Source organism: Myotis lucifugus, unplaced genomic scaffold, assembly GCF_000147115.1.
Source record: "Myotis lucifugus unplaced genomic scaffold, Myoluc2.0 scaffold_23, whole genome shotgun sequence".
Lineage (NCBI taxonomy): Eukaryota > Metazoa > Chordata > Mammalia > Chiroptera > Vespertilionidae > Myotis > Myotis lucifugus.
The window spans coordinates 7,363,169-7,386,274 of NW_005871071.1; the positions used below are offsets into that span (position 1 = coordinate 7,363,169).

At 39.0% G+C, this 23,106-nt stretch overlaps 1 protein-coding gene across 1 annotated transcript in view; it reads left to right on the plus strand.

The window, feature by feature from the left end:
- The window catches only part of ATP8B4 (ATPase phospholipid transporting 8B4 (putative)), a 190,693-nt gene that overhangs the window by 143,953 nt on the left and 23,634 nt on the right, over positions 1-23,106 (plus strand). Inside the window, exons 20-22 of the mRNA XM_023751673.1 lie at positions 9,201-9,348; positions 12,328-12,511; positions 13,042-13,265. Of these exons, the coding sequence (XP_023607441.1) occupies positions 9,201-9,348; positions 12,328-12,511; positions 13,042-13,265 (556 nt within the window). The remainder of the gene's footprint in view (positions 1-9,200; positions 9,349-12,327; positions 12,512-13,041; positions 13,266-23,106) is intronic.

Here is a 23,106-nt window from a genome sequence, read left to right on the forward strand (position 1 = left end):
CCATGTCATGCTTGTTGGAAGCTATGTCTTTGCCATATAAAAATTGGGAAATCTAATTATTATTGATATAATTTTATTATTATTATTTCTATAACTTTAATGATAGATCCCTATTGAAGAAATATTGGTGATTTGCTTGATAATTAATAATTAAAATTTTTTTATTTGGGGGGATTTTATCTCTTGCTGAAGGAAAATAGATGTGAGCATATCCAGATTCTAATGAGCCTACTGCTAAATGCTTTGAGACTATGCCTGGGACACTATTGTTAGTAGTATTCATGTCTTACCTCATTTTATTCTCAAAGCAACCCAATGGAGACATTATCATTACCCCTGTTTACAGATTAGGAGGCTGAGACACAGGGCAATATGCCCAAGGTTCCACAACTAGTCAGTGGTTCAGCAGGGATTTGAAGCTAGGCAGTGTGGCCCCAGATCCTATGCACCAAATTACTTGCTATGCTTCTCCCTAAAAACACCTTAGATGTATTCTTACTCCTTTAAAAAATTAATATAAAAAATGTAGTTGCTGAGGCACCTTTTTGCTTCACTTGTGTTCAGACACTAGAAGAGCAATTAGGTGAGAATAAATTTCAGGAAAGAATGCAGATGGACTAGTAAGAGGAAGAGCACAAACTTCCTGTTCACTGGAGCCTAGTTAACATCTCTGCACCATGCTCACCTGCTGGCTGAGTGACTTTGATATGCTGTTCAATCTGTCTTTGCTTGGTTTCTTCATTTGAAAAATAGGAAAATATACAAATATGTACCCTAATAGATTATTTTATTTTGAGGATTAAGTGAGTCAAGAATTTAAAACTTTACTGCCACTAATTAACATCCTTCTTGCCCTCCCCACTCTCTCCACTTCCTTCATTCCTCCTTCCCTCTTTCCTTCAGCCATTGTTCCCAATCTTTCCAGCAACAAGCACTGCTTTTATTATTATTTTCCCAATAGACTCTCTGGAGTCTATCATTAAAATTATATAAATAATAATAAAGTTATGTCAGTAACAATTAATTAGATTTCCCAATTTTTATTTGGCAAAGACATAGGCAATCTCCAGTCATAACTTCTAACCAGCATGATATAGCAGTTCTCTAGACCAGGTTGATGTCATGGTAGCCAAATATAACACAAAACTTAAAAAAAATTAGAGATTCTATGCATTCTTATCATAGAGAAATCTATATTTTTTTATGAACCTTCCTAAGATATTGAAAACCCTGATCTTTATCACAACTTTTATGGATCCTCTTCCTCCCTTGGTTACACTGGATAATGATACTGTGGGTTGCTGAACTAGCACACATAAAGGCATAGAAACATGAAAGAAGTCACGTTACTTTTCAGGAGCAATATTCCAAGTTGTAGCTAGAATGTTTCACACCTAAGGGTGGAAACATCTTTTCAGAGATGGATTGATGATAGCTTGATTGATAAGCAAAAGTGATTAGACTTTATCCTGAAGGTATTGTATACAATACCTGAAAGTATTGGATAAATGTGAATGGTCTCTAAACAGAAGGGTGACAAACCTGATTTTGCATTTTAGAAATAACATTCCAGTGACAGGATCGATTATGTTTGCTGGGAAAATGAATGATGCATCAAGAGGCTGTTGGAATACTCAAGCTTAGAGATGATGAGGGTTGAATTAAGGCAGTGAGGCTGTAACATGGGGAAAGTACTTTGGAGGTAGAATGAATAGGACTTAGAATTCAATTCCATGTGAAGAGGAGTAGAAGGATGCTCTGTCGTTTCTAGCTGTCTGACTTCTTAGTCCAGAATACATTCAGGTATGTAAGAACAGAAACTTATTAAATTGTCTAAAACTGAACTTGAATCTCTTTTCTGCTTGATGACAATACAATTAAACTGGGCACTTTTGGGTAACTTTAGTTCCAGTGTAGGATGCACAGTTGCCTTACCTGCCATTGACCTTAGAGACCCTGCTGGTATTTAGCATTTCCTTACTTCTGTGTCCCTATTTGGTCTCTGGTCTCTTGAGGTTGCTGGCTGTCTCTCTTGGCTGACTTCCATATCCTCCTGCGAGTGGCTTCCTGACCTGTGTCCTAGAAGATTTGTGCTCTCACATGGCTGCCTCTGTTCCTGAAATAACTTTACTATCCTCCATGTCACTGAATCTCAGTGACAACTATTCCATCCTCAGATTCCCAAAAACTTCTCTGAGGGTTCCATTACCCACATGGTTCCAACCACTAGTAGTGCAGGATGTGGGTCAACACCCAGGTATCTTTTAGTGACTCATCAGCATCTAAGCTCCTCTTTAAATTCCTTTTCCTGTAGGCTGGATGGGAGATGGAAAAAAGAGGTAATTTCTTTATAATCGCCAACAGTTTATGCCTATGTTGCTTTAAGGATTAATCTCATGAGACTTAAAGAAACTTTTTTCTTCCCTCTTAAAAAGCCCAATTAGTAAAATTCCAGATTGATGGAATTCAGAATGACAATGCTACTGTAAGTATCAAGAGCCTATTTTGGTACTCAAAAAGCAAGATCTTTTTAAAAAAAATTTTAAATCATTTAAAAATTTTTTCAATTACAGTTCACATACATTATTATATTTGTTTCAGATGTACCCCCCGTGATTAGACATTGTGTGACTTACTAAGTGATCATCCCAGTAAATCTCACACCCATCTGACACCATACATAATTATTAGAATATTATTGACTATATTCCCTATGCTGTTCTTTACATCCCCATGACTATTCTGAAACAACCAACTTGTACTTCTTAATCCCTTCACCTTTTCTACCTATCTCCACAAGCCTTCTCCCATCTGGCAGCCATTGAAATTTTCTCTATCTTTATGAGTCTGTTTTTGTTTGTTCATTTATTTTGATTTTTGGATTCAATTGTTAATAGATATGTGTTTATTTCCATTTTATTATTTACAGTTTTGATCTTTTTTTCTTCTTCTTAGAGAAGACTCTAATATTTCATGTAATTCTGGTTTGGTGGTGATAAATTCCTTTAGCAAAAAGCAAGATCTTGACTTTTTTGTTTTCTCTATATTTGGTTCTGTCGAATCTCCCCAAGGCAAGGTATGTTTCTGAGGAAACAAAGAGGGTCACCTATGGTAGTGGTGGTGCTTGCAGAAGAGGTGGGGAATCAAGGTTAATATCTCAAAATTTTATTCAGCTACATGTGGTTGACTAAGTAGATGACATAACTTGTTATGTGGAGAGATTGTGGAGAAATATGAATTCTTACATATTGTTGGGAGTGTAAATTGGTAGAAACTTTCTAGAGGGAAAACTTGTAATATATTTCAAAATTACACATATGCACATTTATTATTATTATTATTATTTTTAAAATCCTCACCTAAGGATATATTTTCCATTGATCTTTAGAGAGAGAGTGGAAGGGAGGGAGGAGGTGGAGAGAGAAGCATTGATGTAAGAGAGACACAGTGAATGGCTGCCTCTCATATGGGCCCCAACTGGGGCCAGGGATCAACCCTGCAACCATGGTATGTGCCCTTGACTGGGAATTGAACCCGAGACCTTTGGTCCACGGCGGATGCTCTAACCACTGAGAAACTGTACCAGGGCTCACATATGCACATTTTTTACCCAAGGATTTCTATTTCTAGGAATTGCCTTTAAGAAAATAAATGGACAAATATATGCGTACATATATAGAAATATTCATTGCTGCATCAGTTATGATAATGGGATATTAGAAATTGCTCAAATACCCAGCCACAGGGATTTTGTTAATTGCCTTGCTATATACCTACAATGGAATTCTATGTAGTCATTAAAAATGGTTATTTATTTGTTGACATTGGAAGATATCCATGATATAGTTAAATAAAAGATGAGATCACGAAACATCATACAAAGTATAATCCTTTTTTAAAATAAAAAGCATGTATGTTTATGTGTACAGGGGTGGGTAAAAGTAGGTTTACAGTTGGGAGTACATGAAAGTTTATTCTTGTACTAGAGGCCCGGTGTATGAAATTCGTGCATGGGGGCGAGGGGGAGGGAGATGTCCCTCAGCCTGGCCTGCACACTCTCCAATCCAGGGCCCTTAGACATCCCTCTCGCAATCCAGGACCACTGGCTCCTAACTGCTTGCCTGCCTGCCTGCCTGCCTGATCACCCCTAACCACCTCTGCCTGCCTACCTGATTGCCCCTAACCACCTCTGCCTGCTGGCCTGATTGCCCCCTAACTGCTCCTCTGCTGGCCTGATCACCCTCTAACTGCTCCCTGCTGACCTGATCACACCCTAACTGCCCTCCCTTGCCAGCCTGATTGCCCCCTAACTGCCTCTGCCTAGGCCCCTGCCACCATGGCTTTGTCCAGAAGGACGTCTGGAAGATGTCTGGTCTAATTAGCATATTACCCTTTTATTAGTATAGATTATTATTCACTAAGTATTGTATTATTTTCCATATGAATAACTGTAAGCCTACTTTTACCCACCCCTGTATATGTATAAACACTATATATCTATATCCATATCTGTCCACCTACCTACCTATTAAGCTCTAGAGGACATATACAAAGTTGATAGTTCTCAGTGATGGATCAGATGGATCATGTTTGCTTTCTTCTTTATGGCTCTTTGTATCATCTGAAGTTAAAATAGTATTCATACAATACTTTTACAATTAGGAAAAAAACAAAAAATTTATCTCCATTTTTTAATGAGAAAAAATATTTAGAGGGAAAAAGGAAATAATTTCTATCTAGACTAATTATTTCAGGATCCTTGAGGCCATATTGTTTAACTGACTGGCAAATAATGTTTATTTCAGCCCAAACTTGGAGCTCACCCCATTTTTAGAGTCTAAGATAGAGAGGTAAAGCATAGCAGAAAATTCTACATCCATTTATAATATTCATTTTCTTAATATTATGAAGGGGGGAAGAACATCTAAGAAAAATTATTGCTAAAGATGCTCTCTATAATTCCAATCTTGGTTACTTATATCAAAGCCCATAGTTCTGGGGATAAAATATTGAAATCATAAATTTACACCATTAACTTTTCTTGTTTTATGCTTTTGAGTTCAGTGGGAGTTCATGTAAAAACCAAACAAAAAAAGTATATCAAAAGAACAGGATCTAAGTGGTAGTAGCTATTCAGAAGAAATGACCTAAATGCTTATATTTCAACCTGTCAAATGTATTTAGATTATTTTATAAACATGGATATGTAATTTTCATGCATATCATGCATATGGCTTGTTTCAAATTTAGTGTCATGAAATCATTTTAGACACTTTGAGTCCTTTGTTAACTTTACTGCCATAGCTGCTTTAGTAGTGAGGGCATGCCCAGAAATCTACAATTAAATTCTGCTATGGTTTCTCAGAAGATTACTGCACTGATTATATTGCACCAATATATATGTCTTCTGCCCTAAAGAAAATAGACTAGAATGTAATTTTGCTTGGGCTGACAGGCAAACTCATTCCATGTTTCATTTTTGTTGCATGTATCACATGCTTTATTGTTAGAACAATTCATGTCTTATAACTAATTAAACCATGAAGTAACTCTACTGCTTCTGAGAAGTATACCAGTGATATACTTTCCTCCTTAATAAAAAAAAATACAGCTACTTGGTGGAAAGTTATTTTTTTGAGCGAGCAGGATTCATAAATGCAAATAACTCCAGGGCCAGAAAGGTAACATTACCTGCATGATCTGGGCTATAAGACATTAGGGAGGGGTGGGGGCCTTTGGAAAGGCGAACATCATCTTGTCCATAAACTCATACAGATTTTTTAAAAACACTATGCAGGCCAAACAAAATGCATCTTGCTCCTAATTCCCAAATGCTAGTCACCCAAGCTAACTGTATTTAGTCATTTAAATTTCTATCATAAATGGTAAAACTTCAGAGAAATACGTAATTTTGGAGAGCTTCTAGTACATACGTGTATAGCTGCCCAAGTTTTCATAGCTGTTATCATCTGGTCTGATTAGCTGGTACCATTCCCCCAGTTTCTAATAAAGAAACCAGTTTCTAAACTGGTTCAGGGCTTTAATGTCTTCTGGTCACACAGATAGTAAGGGATGGAACTAAGGCTTGAAATAAAAATTTCGTGTACTTTCTCCCTTCCTGTTGGCAGGGTAGTCCGTGAATTGCTCCTCTGTCACTGTGTCTTGGCCCAACCTAGAAACAGCCTGCAGCCTGTGGCAGACTCTATAGTAAACTTATTTGGCGTGGCAAATCAAGAGCTAGGAATTTGAAGACCTGGGTTGTAGCCTGAGATTGTAATTGACTAATCAAGTGGCTAGATGTCAGAGGCAAACCTCAGGCCTGAACCTGTAACAAAACAAAAAAATGGAAGTTTGGTTGCTTGATGTAACAAAAACCAAATTCCCGAGGCAGGTGCTGGTGCAAAAGGAAAGCTATTTATTTCAGGAGCCATAGGACCCGGGAGAGGGGCGGACTCTCCTCTCAAAGACCCAATCTCTTTTTCTGCTGACGACCAAGGATCTTATAGGTATAGGGAGGGGAGGGATTTTTTCTATCCAATTACCTTGCTAGATTTTGGCAGCCTTGGGGCCCTATCCACTCATATGTCTAGTTTTTGGCGCATTCAGTGTAACAACCTTCCCCTCTATCATCTTGGCCAATGGGGGAGACTCCCCGGCACTCCAACTGACTGTGTAAAGTAACAAACCCAGGTTTTCAGGTTCCAAGCCCAATGCCCTTATATCAAGGTCAAGATTGTCTTCTTTTAAGCATGAAATCATGATATCAATCCATTTCCTAACAGGTCCTTTTAATGTTTGAATATAGGGTGTCTTAAGAGGACTGACAGAAGGACTCTTTTCCCTACCATCTCTTTTCTTTATAGGTTGCATACCAGCCGACATGGGCCTCACTGGGCTTTGCTGTGTTTGTAGTGGCATGGGGCTGTGAATGCTGCGGTTGCTTCAATCATTAATGCATTTCTGCATGCCAACATTGTAATAGACTGCCCTTCATTACGAAGTTTGGAAAAAGGCATTCTTTTGTTTTAGCATGTGTTATTTGTATTCTGTGGTTAAGCATTGTGTGTTATGCCTGCAAAAAATATAGTGCATATTCTTTGAAGGGAGTTATGTGTAGCTTTTGCTCTTCTAATAAATTGTTTTTGCAAGAACCAGCTGGTATTTGAAGAGATGTTCCAGGAAGAAACAGAAATGACAACTATAGAACATGGGCAAAAGTCTGAAAATGCACAAGCCCGATCTGGTGAGGAGGGTTGTCCCGTACGGAGGGAGTGCAGAGGGAATGGAAACAGAGCTAGGAAAACTGTCCTTTGTCTGCCTGGAAAAGGTTCTTGTGAGATGTTAGGAAGACAATTTAGGGGGAAAAATACTAAGTAAATAAAATTTCAGCCAATACTTTTATGAACTTCACCCTTCTTTGGAATGTTTTCATTCTCCTGAGGGAACACAGAGATTGAGTCATTTATACAGCGAGTGAGAACTTTACGAAAAAGGAAACCTCAGGGGATGTTTGCCCTTTGGTGCTTTCTTCGGACCCAATTTATGAGCTCTGCAACATTGTCAGGAAAATGATAATTTCTGAGGAACTCGTCTCTTTTGCTTTCTTCATTACACTGGACTATAAATTTCCATGACTGTGAGGAGGATTCCCTGCCATGGTTATCTGATGCAAAAGTCTGTTCCTCCCACTTAAAACCATAACTTTTCATGACTGCACTCCCTCCCCCTCCTCACCTTAACTCCTTAAATTTCACACATAGCACTCTGACATTATAAACCTTTTATTTTGATTCTGCAAACTGATTGCTAAATGCATGATATCATCCTTGGACCTAGGGCCATGTAACCTCTGGGTTGCTTGGGTTCCTAAATACAGGCTGTGGTTTGGGTCCTGGACAGCAGAAGGAGATGTTGAGCCAGAAGATAAGGTTTTTTTTTGTTTTGTTTTTTGTTTTTTAACTTAGTATGTAAATAATTAGTGTTACATTTTCAAATAGAGAGTTGCGGACTACAGTGATTGTTTTTGTACAGTGAACATACTCTTCTTTCATGGGAGTCACCGCTGAAAACCATTTTATTAAACTTCTTCTGTGTAGGATGAACCTTTGGGGAACCACTTCATTTTGCTCTAAGCCAAAACATCCATTTTCTGGCCAGTCTCTCACTCCCCATTTTCTCATGGGCACTCATTTTGTATATGCAAGCTGTGGCCTGAAGTGCTGGTGGCTGGTGTTGACACTCATCTTCAGGGAGGGTCTGCTGAGTAGCTCCCTGTTGTGGTGAAAAGTTCAGTAATCATGTCAGCTTGCCCTGTGTTATTTCAAAACCTGTCATTCAAGGGTCTTCAGAGAAGAAATTTCCCTTTGTCTAAAAGCATCATCTTTCCATTTTCAAGAGAAAAGGAAAAGGCCACTTCTAAGGCTATTGAGTCTCCATACAGTCTTCCTCTTAAGCAGCAGAGATGGATGAGATGTGGACAGGATTATTCTGCTGATCAGGGCTAGGGCATGAAGAGAGTTTCCATTTGGAATGGCCCTCTACCCTTTGGTGTCTATAGTGTCTTTCTCAGAAGATTTAGTCTATTGTTTGAGCTGATGAGTACAATTTTCACTTATAATAATCCATTATAATATAATGACTATGCCAATTCAATGAATGCTGTCATTTGTATTATTGTCAAATATATTGTCCTTAGAAGCCTGCTGTTTTAAGCTGGATTGTATTACATTGTTCTACAAATTGATTAATGTATTTACTCCATAGATACCCTGGAATCCCTAAAAGATATCATGAATTTTCTTTAGTCTTTCCCTTTCATTATTTAACAATATCTCATGCCAGATCAGTGGTTCTTAAGTCCTTGAAATGCAGACAACCTTATATACCAAATTTATCATGAGCCCCTAGTTCAAGGCCAGATCAAGATGGTGATTTAGCTTTTAAGTAATTTAGAATGTTCAAGATGATTCTTTTTTATTTCATTATGTTTTCCTTCCTACTTCCTGGAATTTGGAAATTTGCTATGGTATCCCTATTACAAAGAATTATCAAGCTTGCTGTAACTGAATCTTGTGTCACAGCCTGTCTGAATAGCAGCAAAATGAATTTCCCTCTAGGCCAATCTCTTGTTAGAGTTAAAAGGTATGCTCTGTATACTTTGTTATAATTTGTTCTCCCCCCTACTCCCCCTTGCCTTTAAGGAAAGCAAAGGAAAATTTGTTTGGACAAAACAGAAGTTCTTCCAATGGCCATATAGTTCTTGAAAAAAAGCAGCAGCTGGAGCTGGACTCAATTGTAGAAGAAACCGTAACAGGAGATTACGCCTTAATCATAAATGGCCACAGTTTGGTGAGTTCACTTAAGGCTTTTGTTCTTTCTTTTTCTTCACCCCAATAATCGTCTCTTTTGTGTTGTCATAATTTCTTTTGTGTTTTCCAAACAAATGACACTAATGGAAACAAGCATACACTTGATTTCCTGTTTGTGAGGTAAAAGGAAACTTTTAATATACATTTTATGCATTATTGCTTGAATTACCACAGTAAAGGGAGGATCCAAAGAAATACCAAATTCACAGAATATCAATCTTGTCTAAGTGACTGTAGAGCATTTAGCAGTATTGTTTAAGTGCTTTCTGAGGGAGAATGTAATAGTTCGCTGTTATTTAATTAAAGTAATGCAACTGGATGAATGTATTGCAATTATTGCTCTTGCTTATGCTTGTGATTTGCAGAGTACAACCCGACCTTCATATAATTACCACTCCAAATTATTGCCATTAAGATACCTCTGGTGGCTTTTCTAAATAGCAGCACTTTACAGCAATGCCAAACAATTTACTTTGATTAGGAAATCTGGTTCTTGTCGTAATAGAATAAACTTGCATTGTACTTTTAATGTAGTTCAGGTTCCAAATCTTGAACAAATATCAAAACGCTCTTCTGAGTTTCTAATTTAGAAAACAAAAGCTGTGATTGCACTCCAGCGAAGTTACCATTTCTATGCAAAATGAACTAATCTCACATTTTTCTTCCGCTTTGATGCTTTGATGACCCCTTATCTCTTTCGAGCTTTGGAAAATAAGTGTATCTTCTTGTAGACATTTTCTTAGAGGACAAAAAAAGTTGGATCTGTATTTCCCCCCTGTGATCAGCTGTCTGTTAGCTCTGAGGGCTCAGCATTATCCAGCTGGATTCCAGACATAATGATGTGTTGCCTTCTACACCATGGAAAGTTACAGAGCTCAGCTGCAGGCCAAGCTCAGTTGAAAGTTTGTCCAGATGACGCGGACTTCTCCCTTGCACAAATGAATAGCAACTGAAAATTATAAACCTGTCATCTTGGAGTTGGTGGCCTCCAAGCTGAATGGACCACAATATGGAAAGGGTCCCTAATGAGCTGCATTTTGACTTTCCCTCAGGCTCAAAGAAGCCACTGTGTGGTGGGTTAGAGTACTCAGGTGATAACATATACTATTCTGTCTCTGTCTCTAAATAAGCAGAAAAAGCTAAGATAGATCCTCTTCAAGAACCCCTTCAGCTTCAATGCCTGAAGCTTGTGAAACCATGAAATGTCATTTTTCATTTAAGGAGAACAGACCCTGTATCTGATAGTATGGTCAAAGCTTACAAAAACAAACACATTATAATTCCAGTTTGCTGAAATCTTGATGCTTTTCCAGGATGTAACTGGATCTTTCTTTCTTAGAGTTGGGGAGTCTAGGTTTTCATTTGTTGATAATAAAAAAAAGAGAGAGAAAGGGGGACCATTCTGGGCAAGACAGCCAGTTACATACTTTCTTTTTCAGAAAGGGCATTTGTATTTGAGAGTGCTAACTCACAATTTCCCAGAGGAGTTATAGACCTTGACATGAGAATTATCTATTTCAGTACCTGTTTTTATAGCCATTTTCCCTTCTTTCTAGTCATTCCAGTCACATTTCTAAGCATGCCTAGGTCACAGTCCTAAAGCCCAAAGATAAGGATATAAATAGAACGTGGACCTTGCTTTAAGGATTGCCATCTGGTGGAACAACTAATCTCACAGTAATATGGCAAATACTATAAAAAGGAACAAACAGTGCTTTGAGAGCATAGAGACAGACACATTTAATTATTTGTGGGAAAATCAGGGAAGACTCCCTGGAGGAAGTGATATTTCCAGGTAGAGGAGACAGCAGTGCAAAGATAAGGAAGAACCTGTAAAATTATGGAAATAAGCAACTTGGCATGATGGCAGTAAAGAGCAAACATAAAGCTAGTGGTAGAAGACAGAACTCAAAAGGAATATAGGGGCCAGTTGTGAGGGGCTGTGAATATCTTGTTAAAGATTCATTCAAAGATATGATGACTTAAAGTTTAGGTGGATTACTGTTTCCTCTTATTGTGTTTATTACAGCAAGATGTGTACAGCAAGATGTTTTCTAGAAAAAATTACACAGTTAATTGCAAAGGATTGAACTCTCTTTTTCAGTTATTTCTTGGCATATCTAAAGGCTGTTATGTATTTGGAGAAGAGCGAGGGTGGAAATGGTTGAGGAACTCTATCTGAGACACCACCTGTTTTTTGCACACCACCCTTTTGTGCAGGCCTCTCTTGATTTCATCACTATGTTCTTCAGTCTGATCTCCAGATTATCTACTTTTCATTAATCCATGCATTAACAACCACCACAACAAACACTAAATACACTAAACAGCAATGCAAAGGAAACAAAAATTCCATCATGAGAACAAAGCACCATTTTGTAATTATTATTTTTTTAATCTTCACCTGAGAATATTTTTTCATTTTTTTTAGAGAGAGTAGAAGTGGGGAGAGAGAAACATCAATGTGACACATTGATTGGCTGCCTTCTGCCCACACCCTGGGCCAGGGATCCAACCTGCAACCCAGGTACACGCCCTTGACCAGGAATTAAACCCATGACCCTTTGGTCCATGGGCCAACCCTCTACCTATTGAGCAAAGCAGGCCAGGGCAGAAATCAGCATTTTGTAGTTCATTCTGAATTTGGTGAGATGGTGACTAGGTTCTGTCTTTGGATTTTCCTTATTTTTGGAGATTCTGGGACTTCTCTGGCATTTAATTGTGTCTCTCTCCTGTTCAACATGATAATGTGTCAAAGAGAACATGCAGGGGTACTGTGTCTTTTATTTTAATTCTTAAATTTCTTGGCCTTTAACACTTATTTCTTTATTGGCTGTTGTTACTTAACATAAATTTAACTGTTTAGAAAATGAATCAGTTGAAAAAGAAATCTGCTTCCCAAGTGATGCCTTTGATTTATTGCTTCTTGTTCTACTCTGTATTTTTTTTTAAATCATAGGCTCATGCCCTAGAAAGTGATGTCAAGAATGATCTCCTAGAACTTGCCTGCATGTGTAAGACTGTGGTGTGCTGCCGAGTCACGCCCCTCCAGAAAGCCCAAGTAGTAGAGCTGGTGAAGAAACACAGAAATGCTGTCACTTTGGCCATAGGCGATGGAGCCAATGATGTCAGCATGATCAAAAGTAAGAGAACATTTTCTCAGTGGGGCATGCTGCATACCTGAAGTCCTCAGGTTCAGCATTGGGCAATATGTGATGGAGATTCCATTACAACTTCATTTTTCTCAGTGGTTCTAAAATGACTACTCTGGGTCCAATGAGTCCACCATTATTAGCATTCATAAAAAAAAAACCCCACCTCCTTGTCTGTAATTAAGTCATTTGTGTATTTTTAGGCTAGAAAAGGACATTGGTACAGAGGAATGAAAACTGGTCCCACAGTCCCAACGCTTGGGTTGAGTCCCAGCTTTGCCACTTACACATTGTAAAACCTTGTGCAAGTTATTGAACTTTTCTGTGCCAATCTCCTCTTTTGTAAAACTAGGATAAATATCCATCATGAGTGGTTCATAAGATAATGTATGTGAAAATTATGAATGCTATACCTGTAAGGTTCCTGTAAATAAATAATACCATAAAAGAGCAATGACAAGTTCCCCAAAGAGACGGTATCTTTGTTTGGAGAATGGCAGTGTTCTTTTTTTCCTTTGCAGGCGCTCACATTGGCATTGGAATCAGTGGCCAGGAGGGACTGCAGGCAGTCTTAGCCAGTGACTACTCCTTTGCACAGTTTCGATACCTCCAAAGGCTTCTCCTGGTTCACGGAAGGTGGTCCTATTTCCGAATGTGCAAATTCTTATGCTACTTCTTCTATAAGAATTTTGCATTCACATTTGTGCATTTCTGGTTTGGTTTCTTCTGTGGCTTCTCAGCCCAGGTAAAAAAAATGACTTTTTTCCCCCTTTATAAGATCCCCTGGATTATAATTTACTATGCTTCATGGCTTTTACTAATAAATAGTGACACTGTGGTAATTATGTAATTGATAGTTGACTTGAACTTTAAACCCAAGAAGAATATATATTTAGCTGGGATTTTTATTTATTTTTCTCTTATTTACATAGCAACCAATGAGTACTCATTTCTTTACGTTTTTGAATGATGACAGGTAAGCTTGATATAAAGTTTTAATTCAGAAGTCTGAGAAACAATAACAAGAAATGTTGAGGTATTTTTGGGGAAAATGATCATTCACCCAATACCTTGAATGTAAATATTTTAAATCAGGGAGAAGTAATTGATGCTCTGACATCAAGGATGCTTTGACAGCATTTCATTGCCTAAAAATTGCTGTATAGAGTATGTTGGTCAGAAAAATTAGCAAATTTATAAATTGGGATTCTATTTTTATATCCACTCATCTTCATTTTAAAGGATATTGCTTAACTCCATATCTTGGATATAAGTAAAGTTTGATCCTGAGTGTCAATTGTGAAAAGTAAGGCCTATAGTATTTAAATGTACTTATGAATTAAAAACTACATTATTATTTTAAACAACAACAAAAGAACAAGATTGTCCTTGAAAATGAACTGGTAGTTATAACTCTCAGAGATTTCTTCAAATATTCTTCCTTCCTCTTGGGTTTAATCACTGGTTTCAATGATATGCATGAAGCTGATATTTTCAATCATTTTATTTTAGAAAAATTGAGTATGAATTAAATCGTGGCATTTCATGTTATCTTAAATGGGACAATGAAGATTAGCAAATTCTTTCTGCAATGAAAATAGATGTTATACATCTTTTTCTTTTTCTGAGAAGTTGAGATTTCTTAAAGTGAGGCACACCTATACCCATTCCTAATTTTCTCTTTTAAGGATAACATTCTCAGAACTAAAAGAAGTTTCTGTTGATTATTTTTGATAATCTGTAGGCAGTTGAAGTAAAGCAAAGTCTTGATTTTATCTCTACTTTGAGAAGGCATTGGGATAGGGATATTTACCTGCTTACAATTCCACCTTTGTCCAACAAAGACAGGTGTGGGAGTGTGAACTATGCCTTCCTAGGTGGGTGACTAAAAAGCAAGGCTGTTTTTAATAAGCAGTATTTCTGAGAGATCCAGTTTTCATACTGCAAAGTTTTGACACTTTAGAAAAATTACAAAATTATGAAAGGATGTCCTAATCCTCACATAGACCTCTGTGGACACAGACAAGTTGTTAATGATTTGGATGTACACATACACCAAGCTTGGATAGGTAGGTTTACTGCCAAAGTTGTGTTCATTAAATCTTTGAAGTCGAAATCTATGTTCCATGACTTGTAACCCCTACGTTTAGGTGATTTTCTGCTCTGCTTTTAAGATCTGATAAAATTGGTCAGAGTCAGATGTTAAGCAATTATTCTTTTGAAGTCTCTCGCCAATGTTCACATTTAAAAAGAGAACAGCAAGGAAAACAATAAGACATGTTTAAGCCAAAGACATGGTTAAACCCATTTGTCTCCAAAGACATGGTTAAACCCAGTTGTAAGACAGACCACCTGTCTACAATGAAGTTTCTCAAGTGTTTCAGTTGTAGATGGGCAGAGCCCCTAGCCAGGATCCCACTGCTGCAAGTAAGAATGGGATGCACCAAGAGTGAGATCTGAGTGTTGGTTGCTGTAAGCCCCACCCCCTTTTCCATCTCTGAGCCTCTGCAGATTTCCCCAGTGATTCCCACTGGGCAAGATTGGATTAGGCCACCCAGGAAGTGTCCTGCAGTGCTGGGAGAGCTAGGTGTCCACCTGGGCCTCTCTTTTCTCCACTGGAGAAACAATAGGCCCTGAGGGACCCTCTTGGTACAGTGCTGTGCCACCTGGGTGAGGGGCGATGCAGTCAGAGTGTAGCCCCTCTTCTTTCCTTTGGATGTGGTCCTTCTCTGTCTCTGTGGTCCTGGGTGGTGCTTCAGCCTCATCCCCCTGCTCTGGGATTTTCACAGTGGTGTCTTCTCTGTGGATAGTTGCCATTGGTCTTCTTGTGGGAGGAACTGATATTGGGAATGATCTATGTTGCCATCTTGATGGCATTATTCCTGAAGCCATTTTTTCCCAGAGACAATTTATAAGGCTTTTGCCATTGGTATCTTAATGGGGATACGGCCTGCCTGGGATCTCTTTCTCTATTGCAGTATTTTTTTAGTTTGGATTTCAAATCCAGTGTATATCGTTTGTTGTTGAAATTTTTAGGAGAAATTTTTTTTGTCTCTCCCTTTAGCTGGTACCAAGGTTGATGCAAGCATGTTTTCCTGTAGTCCCTCTCTGCATGAAGATTTGTTTCTCCTTTATTCTCCCTTTGCTGCTTTTGCTTTATTAGATTCCATATGGTCTAATCTTGGCATCGGTAATGGTCTTTCTTACAATATATAGTGTCTTAGAGCGATGAAACTTGGTATTATTACTCAGACTCTCTTGGCACAGAGCCCTGTTTTTCTTCCCCTAAATAACATGCATAATGTCCTGTAGAACAGGACCCACTTTGGGAAATTCTGGAACACATGTCCCTATGGCCACAGTTTCAAAATCTGACATAGCCCTGCTGTTTATCTTAGTTCCAATATTTTGGAAGCAGTAAGGTGTATGAAGGACAAAATGATGCTAAGAATTCTTATCTCCAAAGAAACAAGCTATTTCTTTTTCTCCCTTTCAGAAACTTCCATTTTCTTTTTTTTTCCAAGAAAAAAAAGACTTTAAGTATAATAATATTACCCAAACTGTACCAACATAGTATGATATCACAAAAGTTGTAGGAAATATTAAAAATCTACAAATTACTTCTATTTATAGAATTACTTCTATTATATTTTACAATATTTTTTCTCTGGCTCTATATTTTTTCATCTGTTTATGTTGTTCATTATATTCCATAAATGAGTGAGATCATGTGATATTTACCTTTCTCCAACTGGCTTATTTTGCTTAGCATAATGCTCTTCAGGTCCATCCATGCTGTTGCAAATGGTGAGAGTTCCTTCTTTTTTACAGCAGCGTAGTATTGCATTGTGTAGCTGTATCACAGTTTTTTAATCAACTCATCTGCTGATGGGCATTTAAGCTGTTTCCAAGTCTTAGCTATTGTAAATTGTGCTGCTATGAACATAGGGGTGCATGTATCCTTCCTGATTGGTGTTTCTGATTTCTTGGGATATATTTCTAGACGTGGAATTACTGGGTCAAACGGGAGTTCCATTTTTAATTTTTTGAGGAAACTCCATACTGTTCTCCACAGTGGCTGCACCAGCCTGCATTCCCACCAGCAGTGCATGAGGGTTCCTTTTTCTTCACATCCTCGCCAGCACTTGTGTTTGTTGATTTGTTGATGGTAGCCGTTCTGACAGGTGTGAGATGATACCTCATTGTCATTTTGATTTTCATCTCTTGGATGATTAGTGACTTTGAGCATGTTTTCATATGTCTCTGGGCCTGCTGTATGTCCTATTTTGAAAAGTGTCTATTTAGGTCCTTTGCCCATTTTTTGGATTGGATTGTTCATCTTGCTTTTGTTAAGTTGTATGAGTTCCCTATAAATGTTGGAGATTAAGCCCTTATCAGAGATAACATTGGCAAATATGTTCTCCCATGCAGTAGGCTTTCTTGTTGTTTTGTTGATGGTTTCTTTTGGTGTGCAGAAGCTTTTTATTTTGATGAAGTCCCATTTGTTTATTTTCTCTTAGTTTCCATTACTCTAGAACAGTGGTTCTCAACCTTCCTAATGCCGCGACCCTTTAATACAGTTCCTCATGTTGTGGTGACCCCCAATTTCATTGTTACAAATTGAATATAATTAAAGCATAGTGATTAATCACAAAACAATATGTAATTATATATGTGTTTTCCGATGGTCTTAGGCGACCCCTGTGAAAGGGTCATTCGATTCCCAAAGGGGTCACGACCCACAGGTTGAGAACCGCTGCTCTAGGAGCTGTATCAGTAAAGATATTGCTATGACATGTGTCTGATATTTTGCTGCCTATGGATTCTTCTAAGATTTTTATGGTTTCCCGTCTTACATTTAAGTCCTTTAGCTATTTTGAGTTTGTTTTTGTGTATGGTGTAAGTTGGTGGTCTAGTTTCATTTTTTTGCATGTTTCTGTCCAATTTTCCCAACACCATTTATTGAAGAGACTGTCTTGACTTCATTGTATGCTTTTGCCTACTTTGTCAAATATTAATTTGAGCATAATGGCTTGGGTCAATTTCTGGTTCTCTGTTCTGTTCCATTGGTCTATATGTCCGATCTTGTGCCAATATCAGGCAGTTTTGAGAACCGTGCCTTTGTAAGATAACTTGATATCTTATTAATTTCTAAAATTCCATTTAACGTCAACTCATTCAGAAACATCTTTTAAAAAACTGCATGGTATTGAAGGGGGATCTTACTCAACAGTGCTTTGTACAGCAAGCGGTGTCTTCTAGAACAGGAGTTATTTCATTATAAAGGTGGAAACGCTGGTTTTTCCCATCCTCCCCCGCCCCCCCGCCCGCCCCACACACACACACACAGGTGGTCTGGTGAATTAGTGAGAATGGGAGAATGAGAACCGGCTGTGAAGGCAACTCCGAGGTGGAACTGGGATCATTGTCTCTTTTCTATTTCCTGTTTTTCACTAGCAGTTTCTGATTAGCAACGGGGTTTAACTGAAAAATCTATTGGCATTTTTTCTTAGCCCTGTTTTTCTAAGGACAATATGCTGTAAATGAAGCAAGTGAAAACACACATATTTGGGAAAGACACTGGTCTGCAGGGAACAAGAATTTTTGACTAGGGGACATTTCTGTAGTCATACTTCCCCTCCCACCCAGCATTGAGATCATTTGGTTGGCTTTGGCCTCTAAAGTCATGTGTTGGGTGACAAGGCTTTCTTACCCTCTAAAGCCCATTAGATAGCCACTTCCAGTCTGTTAATGAAAGTTGGCTGTCAGGCCTCTCTACCTCCTTCCATCCCTCCCCCAAATTCCTTCAATAGAATTAAAGGCTCCATGTTGAGATGGAGCCAGTAGTCATAAAATTCTAGGGCCTGGCAGATTTCAGAAACAGCAGGTGTGTGTCTAGAGCAGTGGTTCTCAACCTTCCTAATGCCGTGACCCTTTAATACAGTTCCTCATGTTGTGGTGACCCCCAACCATAAAATTATTTTTATTGCTACTTCACAACTGTAATTTTGCTACTGTTATGAATCATAATGTAAATATCTGATATGCAGGATGTATTTTCATTGTTACAAATTGAACATAATTAAAGCATAGTGATTAATCACAAAAACAATATGTAATTATATATGTGTTTTCTGATGGTCTTAGGCGACCCCCAAAGGGGTCGCGACCCACAGGTTGTCGCGACCCACAGGTTGAGAACCGCTGGTCTAGAGGCTTTTCCTTGTAGGCCTGATCATCAGTCACTTACCAGTGAGACTCACACACGCATTTTCCAACACCAAACATACAGTCTTTGAATTCTCATTCATTTAACAAGAATAAACAGTGCCGGTGTAGGCCAAGTGCTCTGCTGGTCTCAAGGGACACCAGAATGAACCAGAGGGATATAAGTTTCTGTCCTCAGGGAACTTACATTCTGCGAACATTATTATTTTCATAAATGTGAGACTGATGTTAAATAGCTCCATAGTCAACTTTCTCTTATTTTTCCACCAAGAGTTTTTTGTTTTGTTTTTTAATTTAATTTGTCATGGATGTGCCATGTCTTGGGGCCAACTCTGTCCAATTTCAGCATGATTCATAAGCACCTAAATATTTCTTCCCTGCACCTCTTAACAGATTGCTTTGAAGTAGTCTACTCTGCAGCCGAAAACATCTGACCAAATGTAAACAGATTGTGCTTTCTTACATACGATGTTGACTTTTCAAAACACCAGTTTAATTACTTAATGAAGTGACATGTGCTTTTTCTTACTATGTTGGTCTGTCTCTTGGAGCCTGGTAAATTTTATCCAGGCTCTTATTCTCTGATGATATCCTTGGTAGATTCCAGCCAATGCCCCATCCTGGTAGGTGGGCTGGGGCAGATGTGCAAGCCGATCTAACTGTGGCGTGCGAGGCTCCAAAGGGCCAGTGGGTGGTTTCATTCACTGCCTGTGGGATGATGGCAGTGAGGACATGTCAGACGAAGGATGATGTGATGCAGGCTGGGCTGTGCTTGCTTCCCGGACTTTCCTCTGATTAACTTCAGTACCTCGCCTCTGTTGCGACTGCTCTGGGACACAGGGGGAAAGAATCTGCCTGGGAAGAACCACACTCCTTTTGCTTGCTTTCCTGAGAGAAACAGCTGGGACACAGAACAAAAAATGTATGTTTTGTTGAAATCTAGAATCTTTGCTTTGGCAGGGAGTGTCGGGGATAATGAGTTTAGCCCTTCATTTTAGAGAGGACGAACCCAAGTCACCCAAGAACCAAGAATTAGGGACAGGCAAAGCTAGGACTGGAAGCCATGTCTTCTGACTCTCCCTGCAGTGCTCCATCGCCTCTCTCCATAAGTGGCCACTCCAGTTGTCACAGACTTGAAAAGAAGAATGGCTATATCTTTTTTCTTTTTAAAAAAATATACTTTTATTGATTTGAAAGAGAGAGAGAGGAAGGGGATGGAGAGAAACATTGATGGGAGAGAACTATCAATCAGCTGCCCCCTGCATGCCCCTACTGGGGAGGCCGCAACCCAGGCCTGTGCCCTGACCAGGAATCAAACCAGTGACCTCTCAGTGCATGGGACGACACTCAACCAACTGAGCCACACTGGACAGGGCTTTTGTTTTTTAAAAGTATACCAGTGTGTGTTGGTAAAATTGATTTTGGAGAGAGGACGGGGAGAGAGAAAGAGAGAGAGAGAGAGAGAGAGAGAGAGAGAGAGAGAGAGAAGTGAGAGATAAACATTGATCAGTTGCCTCCCATACATGCCTGACCAGGGATTGAACCCACAACCTAGGTATGTGCCCCGGCTCAGGAATTGAACCTGCTGCTTTTGGTGTACAGGGACAAGGTTCCAACCAACTAAGCCACACTGGCCAGGGTTCTTCTTCTGTTTTTAAACTATCTTCTCCCAACCTAACCAGGCAAATGTTTGCTTTATTTCGAATCTGAAGGAGAAACGACCAGAAGCATTCAGTACAATATGACTATTGGGAAAAATGAACTCCCTTACTGAGAGAAAGCTATGTCTTGGGGGGTGTCTCCCAAACCTTAGGCCCTTAGAAAGGCCAGGCCTGTCTCTAGGCAAACTGCCTCCCAGAGTCATCTGGAAGCTTGGGCCAGCAAGCACTCCAACCAAACTGCTGCTGAGAGGCAATTTAAATGTAATCTGTCCTGATGAGATTTACAACCAGAGGGGTCTGGAAAAAGGTCAAATAGGTCTCTAAGCTGAATCATGGATCCTTTGTAAGGATATGTCTCATCCTAAACTGTTATCAAAGCTCACATGCTTTTCATGGAGTCCACTGTGGATTTGCGTGCACCATTTATACATGTAACTTATTTTAAAAGTGCTCTATGCCCTCAGGATTTTTAATAAAGATGAGCTGTCTCCCACCAGGTATAGAGCCAAAAAAATAAAAGACATTGGTTAAGGCCCTATTTAGGAAATTCACATTTGAAACTATGCAACTACTGGCACTGTGTACTTGTGAGATGATATTATCTGATGACAATTTATCATTGTCAGTGAGATACAGAGCTGTGTATGTATTTTTTTTTATTCTGTGGTGATATGGAAACAATTATGTTGTCAAGGCCAGAAAAACTTTAGTTCTGACAAACAATATAAGAAAACTTACAATGAAAAGTTTGGAAAGTGATGTGAAAGAGTGTGACTAATCTCAAGGCTTTGATGACTTCATGGATTTGGTTACCTGTGAGCCCATCTGAACCTGGCATAGCGGTCCCCCCACCCCCCGCCCCCCTCACCCCTTTCGCCTTCCAGATGTGCTCTGTGGAAAACCCAGGGAGGGGCGGGTGCTCAGTCTCGGGCCATTCCTCCTGGATCCTGCTCGTGGGTTTCTGCTAATTACACAAATCAGGAACAGATGTGCTGAGGCCAAGCACCTCATATTTATTCCAAAATGTGTTTTCTTTAAATGACAAATGTTTTTTCAGGCCAAAAAGAAAAAATATTATTATATAGTTTTCTCCTGCAACACACAGCAAAACGGGGATGCATGTCTTCAAAGAGGCCGTTCATCCCGTTGTTTGAACAAGGAGCTAAGCCAATGGTCTCAGAGTGGAAAGCCCTTTGTAACCGTGTAAGAGCCTTATTAAGGTTTATTTAAATGTGGTATTCTATAAATCATAGAGTTTTTGTTTCCCAAGTGTTTAGAGTGTGATTTGTAGTTGGAGTATTTTTACTCTATAAAATGGTTGATAAGGTTGATAAATTGCTCCCCCAAAGAAAAGAGCCAGGAGGAGCTTTCCTTAAGTAGGAAAACAATGAAGCTGGAAAAATGGAGAACTCTCTCTCCCTTTTTTTCTGCTCTCTGAGGAGACATTTATATGGTTCCAAACAGACTAATGGCATCTCACAGGAGCATGGATTTTCTCTTATTCAGAATATTGTAGATGGGGAATTGACAATTTGGAAGTTGAGGTGATATGACTAGCCCTAGGATACATTTTTAAAACTATTTATATTTAGCCCAGCCGGTGTGGCTCAGTGGTTGAGTGTCAACCTATGAACCAGGAGGTCATGGTTCAATTCCCAGTAAGGGCACATGCCCAGGTTGTAGGCTTGATCCCCAATAGGAGGTGTGCAAGAGGCAGCCGATCAATGATTCTCTCTCATCATTGATATTTCTATCTCTCTCCCTCTCCCTTCTTCTCTCTGAAATAAATTAAAAACATATTAGAATATGTTTATATGATAACAAATATTATATGAACAGGAACTCCTGTTTATATAAACAATCTGAGTTACCCAAAATTAGAGTGTCAGCACCATTAGACTGGTCTAGTCTCAGGCCAGAATTCTTGACACACCAGAGGCTCCAGAAGAATCATTCCTTCTCTCTCTTCCATCCTGCCTATCTGTTTGGGACATCTGGTCAACTCACATGTGTGCACACGTGAGTGTGGTTGGAGATAGGTGGGTAGTGGAGGTGGTAGAGGGCTTGGGAACACCTGGAAGGGGAGAAACAGGGATGGGATCCACATGGGTCATGATCTGGGCTAGTGTGGCTCTCTCAGCTGGTCCTAGTTCCCAGAGGGGGGGTAATTAAAATTTTTCTGAGGGTATCTAAAGACCTTCAGGATAGCTCTTTGAATGGGTGGAGATCTCTTGCAAGGGGAAGAAGAAACCTTTGTAAAAGAAATACTGCTTGTGACTTTAATTTTTGTGGAAGCCCCCGAACTCAATTGTGCTAAGTCAGAAAAGGCATTTTATAAAAGGTGAATGACTCAGATGAACACAATTTGATTAGAGTGAACAGTGATTGATATAATTAAGTATTTATGAGGAAAAAGCTTAATTATATCCAGGCATTCAGTTTTCTTTAAATCTTGTTCTAATTTTCTATTGATTTCATTAATACAGTAGTTTATTATAGAAATAAATATCTTTGGTTAGTTATAGCAGTAAATAATTGTATTTTCATAAAAAAGTATAATTAGTGAAAAAATAAACCTTTTCACTGACCCATCAAACACATCATTTGAAGCTTGGATCGTTCTGTCCCACCTTCCTTCCTTCTTTTCTTCCCTTCCTTCCTTCCTCCCTTCCTCCCTCCCTTCCTTCCTTCCCTTCC